A 10,903-nucleotide genomic window follows, 5' to 3' on the forward strand; every position below is an offset into this window, starting at 1 on the left:
TGCTCAGTTCTGTTCTAATGAAAGGTGTCATTTCAATGTGGAGGTTGTGGTTATCAAGTCTGTAGTCTGTAACTAGTAGATGATCCTCTGATTAAACCAGGCCCATCCAATAAACTGCTGGTAAAATACAAGATAAATCAGATAATTAAGAAGATGTTACTAGACACTGCCAGGAGATTTTATTTATTTTTAGATTATTGTGGAATTAAGTAAAACAATTATTGGTTCTGAATGCATGCATAATGTAGTGAATGGGATGGGTCTCACTTTGGGTGACACTGTTGTAGTATACAATACTAGTGGACCGTACATAATACAATATTAGTTCTGCACTATGAACAAAACTGTTATAATCCAGTAGATGGCGGCAATGCAACGTAAATGGATGCCAGCTGTTTTTTGTGATCAAACTAAACAGAAGGGGAAGGAGACGTCATCAGTCAGGCGACAAACACTAACAAACGGCCAAAGCTTGTTGAAAACATTCTGGAAATATCAACAATCAACGGGTAATTTATTACCTCCATTCATGAACACATTCATATATATTTTAGTGTACACTTTTCCACATTCGGGTGATTTTTACGTTAATGTCACATATTTATTTATTTATTATAATGTTTGTCGTTGGCCTGAGTGGCTAAGCTAGCGAGTTTAATAGCCAACGAAGAGGAAGTATTCAGAGAGGTGGGGGGTAGGGGGGGACATAATAATTAAATTTGAATAATGTTTGAAAACAATACTATGAAGTTATTGAAATCAATACGTGAAGAATACAGGGAGTATAGGGTCCTCCTGGCTAACGTTAGCCACATGCTAAAGCCTCAACTAAGCTGAATTAGGTGTGTTAGCATGCTAACAATATCCTGGATTAACGTTAAGGTTTTAAAGGGATTCCCCTCACCCCTCATAGTACTTGTAGTATTACCAGAGGATTGGTTATACTAATACTATTTCTATTATTTCTGTTACTATTACTACTGCTTATAATAGTAATAATACTACTAACTAGTACTATTAGTGTACTTTCTCGTACATGTTGTTGGTCCTACTCATAGCTCTGGGGGTGGAGGTAGGCAGCTCAGTCTTGGATGTGGAGGTTTCCCCTCCCTTGGTTTGGTGTTGAAATGTCCTTGAGCACTGGACTGAACCCCTTCCAATGAGCCACTTCTGTTGGTGCCGGGATGAATACATTGCACTTTGTAAAGCACCTTGGATAAAGGCACTGATACCATTCAGTTGTAATGACTTAAATAGAAATAGACTAGTTAGGATGGCTAAATGCATTGGAAGAATTCCAGTGCAAGTGTATTTGGCAAATACCACAACAACTAAAGGGGATGTAATTAATTATAAGGGGTGGCCGGGCTGCTTGGGAATCGGAATTCGACCCCTGGATTAATGTCAAAGTGTCCTTGAGCTAGACACTTGACCCCTAACTGGCTGGTGCCTTGCATGGTTGCCTCCGTCGGTGTAATGCACATACTCACATAGTAAAGTAGTCTGGAGTTGTTGCGATATCAGTATCGGAAAAGCTGCCAAATACAATTATTTTGTATTTTGAAATAATGTGTCATTTGATGTTGCACTTTTAAGGGCCCTCATAACTCTTGAGAGTGTTGGTTCCATTTGTACACTCATAATTTTGGAACCCTCTCAAGGAACAGCGAGTCTGAGAGTCCCTGGACCCCACCACCACTGTCCTAGATTTATTTTTCTTGTTTTTATTCACACATGTATCGGATCGATACTCATTCAGTATATCGACCGATACACAAGTCGGAATACATGGTATCGGTACATCTCTATTGTAAAGCGCTTTGGATATAGGGCACTATATATCATTGAATATCTTCTGTTCATTTGTAGTTCTATGGGTCAGGGGGCGTGGCCCCGCCCTGCCATCGGATACTCAACGGCAACCGGTCGCCGCTACGGGAGACGACACGCCCGCGTTGGTTTCAGACCCGCCAACAAGGTAGTGTCAATGTCGTCATTGCTGGGTGATACATTTTCACACTTTTGGACAAATTAGCCAAAAATATAGAAATACTGTACTTCTTTCCTTCCATTCTAGGTATCGGTAAGTCTCTGTGGCAGCCCAGCACCGATGGACACCTGTGATTTGATGGAGGCACAAACAAGTAAAAATATATAAATTTAAAGTTTTTCTTATTTGAACCCTTTAATAAACAGTTATCTGGTAGATTAGTTTCAATCAGTATAGTAGTTGTAGTACCTCCACAGGTGACTGGTAATAATGACCAATACTAAAACATGGTTTTGCCATCATTACAGTTATGGCATTCTGGGACTCGTTCGATCTGTACATTTGTAGATCACATTGCAGGCCAGTTATTCGTTTTCACCAATATCTGACATCCGTCTGTCCATCCATTCATTTATTTGAAAGTTAGAGAAGGCGGGGCCAAGAAACACATATCCAATCATCGCATGGGGAGCGAGCGAGCGAACGTCCAAACAGAGATGAGGCGGATGGATCCTTCCCTGAACTGTGTCCTACGACAGCACGATGGGCAAAGGTCACAGAGGAGCAGCGAGGTCAGTCAGTCAGTGCTGATGCCTGTTGACAGCAGAATGCAGTAGCCACGTGCTAGTGTTGAGTGTTGACTGTGTGTTGACAATTGAATAGACTCCTATAGAAATGTCATGGTTTATTCCTAACCCAGTGATTCCCTAACCTTTTAGCTCGAGACACAAAAGAGACATTTGTCTCCCTGGTAAAAATAGTAGCTGGGGGCGCACTTGTAAAGATTTGGCTTTTGGTGACTAGTTTTTGAATTTTAGCGTGGTGTTAGGTATGGGTATAATTATTTCAAAAAGCTGTGCAAACGTATTAGGAGCGCCCCCTAGTGGTCTGTTTACACAGACTCAAATATTAGACACTTATAATTTTTTGGTTTATAACCATACATAGCTATACTTATCTAATATTTGAGTCTGTGCAAACAGCCCACTAGAGGGCGCACCCAACACATTTGCACATCTTTTTGAAAACCTTATACCTTGCCAAAATTAAAAAACGAGCCAAATCGTGGTGATTTCTTACGAGTTCGAACCCAGCTATAGTGAAACATGTGAAAATAGCTTATCTACAAGCTTTTAGATTGGCTATTGTCACTACTTTTTTTTTAAATGTATTTTTTACTTTTCTTTTTTTTGTTACTGATGAAATCCTTTTGATTGATTAGATTTATTGATTATGAAAGCCCTGAAAATTTATATTTACTTGCAACCCATAAAAATGTATCTGCAAGCCGAACATGGGTCCCGACCCAGTCTTTGGGAAACGGTGTCCTAATCCACCTCATTTAATCCCCTCCCGCAGGAATCCTGTGATTCCTGTGGGAGCACCTCCTGCTCCACGGCTGAAGACTGTGTCGGGCGAGGGGACGACTTCTTTGGCTCCTCGCCTCCGGGACCTCACCCACCACTAGGCGGGTTCGTCCGCATCGACTCATACGAGCCCAGCGAGGGGGAGGACTGGTCGGACCCTGAGCTGGAGCGCTTGGCCCTCCGGATCGGCGGTACTCGGACTGTTGACGTTCCGCATTCCGGTGCCAGGGACCCTGAGGAAGGGACCCGTTTGTGTCCTTGTACAGACGAGCCCGAGGATGGTGCCAGCTGTAGCCTTAGTGCAAGCGGTAGCAACGTTGGTGGCAGTGGCTGCAGCCACTGCGTTGGCACTCCGAACACTGTCCCGAACAGCGAGCCTGCGGTGGTGAGACCCAAGACCAGGAAGCACTCCCGGACCCAGTCGAGCTCTACCAGACTGGATCGAAGGCATGGCGAGGAGGAGGAGGAGGCGGAGGAGGAGAGTGGGAGGAGTCGAGAGGAGGCATCTGCCCCATCGTATACAAACAGGTGACCGAACCGGACAGAACTTCCATTCCACCTGAACTGGACTTTATTGTCATGTTTGCAGGGGTAAAGAAGTGGATGAAATCAGTTTTTGTACAAGCAATTGTAGTTTTCAGGAAACAAGAGCCGAGAAAAGGACGATAGTAACGGGGCAAAAATCTAATGTTCCTGGATTGAGTAGAGTGAAAGTGAGGGGTGCCTTTTCGCTTTTGTATTTATATCGGCCACATGATGTCATACGTTGTCATTTAGTGCCCTAAACTAAACAAAAAATCCCATAGACTTGGCTGCCATATGACGTAATCTTTAAAAGCCATGTATTGGAGGGGTTAGCTCCCCTCAAAAATATATTTACATGTATATACTGTACATATAGCATATCGGCGCTGTCGGGAGGAAACCACCTAACTCCATTTTTTAGGTTTTAGATTTCTTTGCATAAATCAATGCTTTGTGTGTTGGTTAAAAAGAAATATTGAACCAATGAAAAGTATTGAAAAGCACTTAGGAGTGATCAAAACCTCTTAACTCCATTGGACCGTCAAACTGTCTGCTAAAACAGATAACTCCACTACCTCTTCCCCACTCATGCAAGTAATTGACAATATATCTCTTTGATGAGACAGTATTGCAATGTTTTAAAACAAATATAAGGTTTTCTTCATTTCCTGAAAATATTATATTTTCCATTTCCTGAAAAATGTACATTTTGGAGTTGTGGTTTCTCCCTGACAGCAGAGATATAGTAACAAGTACTGTATGTACATGAGCTTAAAAATAGCAACAGACGCCGATGTGTACATATACAGTGTTGTGTGACGAAGAGTAGCAAAACATGTTCTCAGTAGTCGGAGCTTCAAGATGCCTCAACGGGAGGACCGGTATTTTTATTTATTGTTTATGATACAGCTGCTGTCATTGTCGAAAGGTAATGAAATGTTAGCTTCATATGATAACCTGCACCGAGCCGAGAATTTTCTGAATGCCAGCTAGAGACAGAATTATGTCTTTGTTTACAAGAAAATCAGACCCGTCTGAAGTGAGTGGTACTGTACTGTACTGTACTGTACTGTACTGTACTGTACTGTACTGTACTGTACTGTACTGTACTGTACTGTACTGTACTGTACTGTACTGTACAAGCCCTCCCTTGCCTGTGTGCGTCTGTGCCTGTGTGTTAGGCTGTGCAACAGTGACACTTGGTGGTGAACAAACGCTATAAAGCTATTTTCGTGCTCGGACACAGGGACCCAGGGACACGGCCACACACATAGCTGTCTATAGGAGTGGTTGCACCACTAACAAAAAACACCACCAATATACAGAAAAAAACAAAACGTTAGTGGTGACAGAGTTAGCAATCATGCCTGGGGAGAGATTTTGTATGCTGCCCTGTTCATTGTTCACAGCCAACTTGTTCAGTGAGCTACCCACTTTCACCCGCCTATGTTGGCTGAGCAGGTGCTGTTGATTCATGTCCTGAAACACATTAACCCATGTCTATCAGTGGTTCTCAAACCTTTTCATCTCAAGGACCCCCAAAATGTATTTGGCCGCCGACCGCCATCTCAAAATATTTTGTTCCAGGGACCCTCACTAGCAAAGATTTGAGTTTTAAATGTTAGCCTTTCAATTTAAAGATTAGCACGGATTATCTAAAATAAAATAAGAAATAGCTAATCTAAGCTCGTAGCTTGTATATCTGCTATTTTTGAATAGAAAGTATAAAATAATGCTTTTTAGCTTTAACAATTAATGACACAGGTGCTTTACCGGTTAAACAAAACGTCAATCTAGGCCAGACAACTCCTTAATGTAGCACCTCGTTACTCTGACTGTCTGTTTGTAAAATTACCAGCGGAGCTGCACATTTCCCACATTAAACTGCCTCATCACCAGTCGGAGACTGATGATGGAATGAAGGCCCCTACAAGGTCCAGTTCCTGGAACCGTATGGATCCAGAGCACCCAGAGCTGGAACCGTATGGATCCAGAGCACCCAGAGCTTGCCCCTGCTCAGTTCCTTGTCATATCTGCCTGTCTTCCTCATGGACAATATTGTAAGGCCCAAATCCTGGACACTGCTGTCCAAATCTCCAAAAAATTAACACCTCCCTCTCCCTGGGTTGCATTCTCCTCAATGGGGGTCTGGAAGGAGCATTTGCATGTTTTTTAAGAGAGTGTTAAACGAATCCCAGAAGGATCTGGGAGTTTTTCGTGGTCCGAATTCAAGGCCGTCACTGCTTAAACGTTTGAGTTTTTTCTTTAAGTGCCGACATCAGCGACGGGGAGGGTTCGACATCGGAGAGACGCAGCAGCAGCTGGGAGACACTGTCGGGACTCGATCAAGGCGAGGAACAGGAGGAGCTAGTCTGGGACCCAGATCCAGAGGAAGGGTACGTTTCCGTTCCCACGTCACGATGAGACGCGTTTTGATCTTGTAGATCTGCCATTTCAACTATTCATATATACTATAAAGTTATTGAATTATGCAAGTTATTGGTAATATCTACCCAGGGCACCTTTTTATTTAGAAGCCTGAAAGCCAAACATATTCAGAAATGTTCCAACGACAGAAACGCAATTAAATCGTCAATCGCAATTAATCGTCAAGTAAAATACCATGATCGTGACAGCCCTTACAATCGATTGGCTGCGATCTTCTGCCCTCTAGTTCGAGGTCACCAGCCGCAGTGGTCCCTGCTCCTCCGCCACTGGAAGACGGCGAGTTACCCTGGCTCACGTTCAGCCACCGGGACGCAGACAGCAGCAGCAGTGAGGAGTCGGAGGATGGCGGTGGCCATTTTGTCCAGCCGGGGCTGTTCTTCCTAGGGGACGACATGGACGACGAGGATGACGAGTCCAGTGACAGTGACGAGGACCTGGAACTGGAGTGGAGGTTCGATCGGTTAGATTGTCTGATCAGGCATTCTGGAAAGTTATTGTTGCAAATTGTTGTATGTTTTTCATTATTGTTGTGTATTTAGGTTATTGGACGATCTGTCGGAAGGCGTTTCCATGCCGATATCGTACGTTGGACCTCAACTCCTGACATACATGGCTCTGGAGGAGAGGTTGGCACAGGCCATGGAGGTAAATACTGAATAAATCCTACAGCCCTAGAAGAATATACTAGTTAAATGTCACAGTTTACCCTATACTATATTACTAGCCTGGGCACCATTTCATTTCGGTATATGATCCGGGCTGGAGCCGGATGATATGCTTACGTCATGTTGTAGGCAATGGTTTGCCTACAACAAACAGGAAGCTGTTTGTTGCTTCCTGTTTGAATAAAAGCAATAAAAGCTCTCGTAAGCGAGCGCTTTTAGTGAGAGGGAAAAGGAAGTTGTCGCCGCCTGTTCATCCTGTCTGGCGACTACAAAACAATACTACAACATGACGTAACCACATCATCCGGCCCCAGCCCGGATCATACAGACTTTTGAAACAGAGACCAGGCTTTCCTCCGAGGCGGTGGAAAGCCTGGTGAGGCGAGGTTACTATATTACAGTTTTTCTCTGTACCACAGAACACAGTATTTTGATATTGTATGTGAGGTTTACGTTCTTTTTTTCCTTTTTTTTGCAGGCACTTGCTAACCTGGAATCTTTGGCTGTTGAGTTTGACCAAGCGTCTCCACCAGCCAATCAGCATCTAATAAACTGTCTGCCACATATTACTGTGGAAGATACTGGTAGGTGATGATACTGCTGTCATTTAAATGTATTTATTTTAATATTTTTTTATCCAACTGAAAGCTACTTTACTGTTACCCCAGATTTGAACGCAGGTCTCCTATGCAAGTTCTGATCTTTGAGATGCGCTAGCCCCTACTATGCCCAGCTCTGTGTTTGTGTGTACCCCATAGCGATGATTTGATTGGCTGAGCACCCATAGTGATGATTTGATTGGCTGAGCAGTGAGAACACCATAGTGATGATTTGATTGGCTGAGCACCCCATAGCGATGATTTGATTGGCTGAGCAATGTACGTATTAGGAAATTTGAGGACACCACATGTGATTAGCCGGATTGGACTTGACACCCGTGTGAAGTGAGGGGCACTCTTATCATCATACATCATCATGATGTAAAATAGACACTATGCCTATTTGCTCAGACACTATGACGTAAAATTCTCCATTCATTCTCAATGGGAATTTAGTTTGTGTAGGACGGAAATCTACACTAATAGCTGAATATAGGAGGGGCCCCTCAAACAGTGAGGACAGAAAAGTGAGGATGCCAATTATTGTGGTTGGCCGGAACGTGATGTGATGTGTGATCACTTCACATGGGTGTAATTGTTTTTCTCCTATTGCACTATAATAGCGCCTGGCCTGGCGATACATTTAATCCTGACCTACCAGAAACAGGAAGGTTGTCAAAGGTCATGTCTCACCTACATCTAAATGTCTCGATCGAAGAGTAGGGACACCTAATACAACCACCCCAATTGTATACATTATATTGTATTAACATACTCTACCTGGTAGAGTATGTTTATTGCGAACGCACTGAGCACTTACTATGAGACCTAGCAGATCATGTCTGTGTGTCTGTCTGTGTGTCTGTCCCGCTTTTGTGCCCATATATGGAGCTGAGTGATTACGTCACCATGACTCAGCCATAACCATATAAGGAGTCCCCAAAGCAGCTATACGTCCAAAACCCAAATATGTACGAGCTGCGTTCGCTTCCCGCGTTTGTGCGTCTTACTGGTGGTAGAGTCTACCATACAGATTGGACAAAATGTCATGTTGTTCATTAACAAAAGGTTACTTAGTGCAGCTTGAATGTCATGTATGTGTCTATTGGCTTTTTCTGTAGCACTTTGAAACCAGTGTTGTTTTTGGCAGTCTTTTGAATAGTTTACATTTAGTTTTTGTCACATTTTAGTCACCTGGAATGTTTTTGTGTTTGTTTAGTTTTTGTCGTATTTTGGCGGGCCTTGATGCCGTCGTAATGGCTGATTTTACACTTGCTGTAAATAGCTGATATACAAGCTCACAACTGCTATTTTCAGCATGCAACCCAAGTGTAAAATGACTTATACTGGATCTCTTGTCCACTAGTCCCTCCCTAACATTTTAGTTTAGTTTTGTTGACGAAATTGTCTATATTTAGTCTTAGTTTTAGTCGTCAGTGAAAAAAAGGTAGTCGACAAATATTTTTCGTCGTAGTTTTAGTTGACGAAAACAACACTGTTTGAAACGTAACTACGATTACTACTACTGATTGTACTACTGCTGGTATTGACACTCTGTGTCTCCCCTGTGTCCAGTGGAGGACTCATGTCCAATCTGCTGTAGTGAATACATCCAAGGGGAGGTGTCCACTCATTTGCCTTGTAACCATGGTTTCCATAGACAGTGTGTCGCTTTGTGGCTCCAAAAGGTAAAACATAATACTTTAATAGTTTAAATTTGGTATTAATATAATGTAATTTAATGTATTACATTTCCACCTAGTGGAGTGGAGGGATTGTCACATATATTATACAATTTATAAGAGCTGAATATGATGTAATATTACTGTAATTAATGATTTGCTTAAGTAATACTTTCGGTAATTTCTGTAATTAACTACAGAATACATTTTTCAATTTATTCTAATATTTCTCATATTCTTTATATTTTTTACATTATATATTGTTAATTTTTTTATACTATATTTCTCATATTTTATATTTGTATATTTAGATAATGGTAATACTAATGCTAATACATTTGAATAATCATGCATATTTGTTGTTTCAGTCTGGAACGTGCCCGGTGTGTCGCCACGTCTTGACTCCGCCCACTCCCCTCTCAGACACGCCCCATCTTGCGGAAGCCACACACCTTGCAGCGGAGGTCACGCCCCCTCTGCTTTTCCTCCCAGATCCAGAGATTTAGCTTGATAATTATGATTGAAATAAATGATCAACAGGCTTAAAGCTGTATGGCTCCTTCTCCTTTCTACTCCTCCTTCTACTTCTCTACTCCTGATTCCACTCTCCTCCTCCTCTTCTTCTCATCCTGTTTCTATTCTGGTTCTATCACTTCCTCCTTCCATGATCTTTCTAGGATCACAGGAATATGATGTGTGTCCACTGATCCGGGATCCGTTAGGATTTTAACGATTCCGGTTCCTTAATCCTCTTCCAATTCTTTAACATGCCAGCTCTGACAGTGTGATCAAAACTGGTTCCAAATGTAATGGAACCGATACCTTTTCCACAATGTTGGATACGATTCCTCCGGTTCTGGATCCCAACCCCTAACCCTTATTCTCCTTAACAATACTTTTGGTTGGTTGTAACGTTGCTAATCTAGGATCTGATCATTGTACTCTTTGCTGTTGGTTGACTGTAATGTCATCTGATGTAGGATCTGAACATTATTCTGCTGCTGGAGACAAGAGAGAACTGACTGGAATGTAAAAAAAAAAGAAGAAAAAAAGAGTTATTCTTTCACTTTGTTTGCACTTGCTTGTGGACAGCATCAAATGCACGGCTTATAATGCAAATGCACACAATGCATATGTGAACTCATTAAAAAGCTGTTTCAAGGACATAACTCATTGCCTACAATTGTGGTTACTTATTTACATAATATAAGTATTAAGTAGTAATTTATGAAGTTTGAAGTTAACTGTATTAATTATTAATGTGATAATATTAAAAGTAAGACACGAACAAACAAAACAATATGCCTAAAATAAATAAATTCACCCTGAACAAACTACTTAACACTTACCTGACCAAGCCAGTTGATGACACCTGCCACAGACCTCACCCGGGTCGCCCCGCCTGTTGCTACCTGGGTCCATTCACTCTCCCAGGTGGTCAGTTTATTTATTTTACTTTAAAAAACAAAAACATCTTTTGAATACTTTATTAACAGTTCGCATGGATAAGCACAGGGAAGTACGGTACAATAAAGGGTCTGCTAAATAGGATGAATCCAAGAAAGCCTATTGGCTTGTTCCCATTGGGGTCCAATTCAATAATTGGCTAATGTAATGGTTGCTGCTG

The 10,903-nt window shown here is 42.0% G+C and overlaps 1 protein-coding gene across 2 annotated transcripts; it reads left to right on the forward strand.

Annotated features, from left to right (window-relative positions):
• The first annotated feature begins 421 nt into the window (after nucleotides 1-421).
• Nucleotides 422-10,445, forward strand: pja2 (praja ring finger ubiquitin ligase 2). Of its 2 annotated transcripts, none has more exons than XR_013963496.1 (11): nucleotides 422-509; nucleotides 1,870-1,978; nucleotides 2,078-2,144; nucleotides 2,414-2,562; nucleotides 3,350-3,885; nucleotides 6,153-6,278; nucleotides 6,557-6,781; nucleotides 6,870-6,975; nucleotides 7,474-7,579; nucleotides 7,754-7,873; nucleotides 9,170-9,282. XR_013963496.1 is itself a non-coding variant. In XM_080756838.1 (11 exons), exons 2-11 carry the CDS (start codon nucleotides 1,874-1,876, stop codon nucleotides 9,780-9,782), a joined length of 1,671 nt encoding a protein of 556 aa, XP_080612964.1. In that variant the 5' UTR covers nucleotides 422-509; nucleotides 1,870-1,873; the 3' UTR covers nucleotides 9,783-10,445. The 2 variants fall into 2 exon arrangements, 1 of the variants encoding a protein (XP_080612964.1); XM_080756838.1 differs by lacking the exon at nucleotides 7,754-7,873 and adding an exon at nucleotides 9,645-10,445.
• Nucleotides 10,446-10,903: the final 458 nt, after the last annotated feature.

The sequence above is a fragment of the Protomyctophum bolini genome (assembly GCF_963924005.1).
Source record: "Protomyctophum bolini genome assembly, chromosome: 22".
Taxonomy (NCBI): domain Eukaryota; kingdom Metazoa; phylum Chordata; class Actinopteri; order Myctophiformes; family Myctophidae; genus Protomyctophum; species Protomyctophum bolini.

What these genes read in the sequence shown, in the direction of transcription:
- pja2 (XM_080756838.1), top strand. Translation starts at nt 1,874, where the DNA reads ATGGGTCAGGGGGCGTGGCCCCGCCCTGCCATCGGATACTCAACGGCA. An exon ending in GACCTGGAACTGGAGTGGAG is followed by an intron (nt 6,782 to 6,869) that starts GTTCGATCGGTT and finishes TTGTGTATTTAG; the next exon opens with GTTATTGGACGATCTGTCGG. An exon ending in GGTTGGCACAGGCCATGGAG is followed by an intron (nt 6,976 to 7,473) that starts GTAAATACTGAA and finishes TTTTTTTTGCAG; the next exon opens with GCACTTGCTAACCTGGAATC.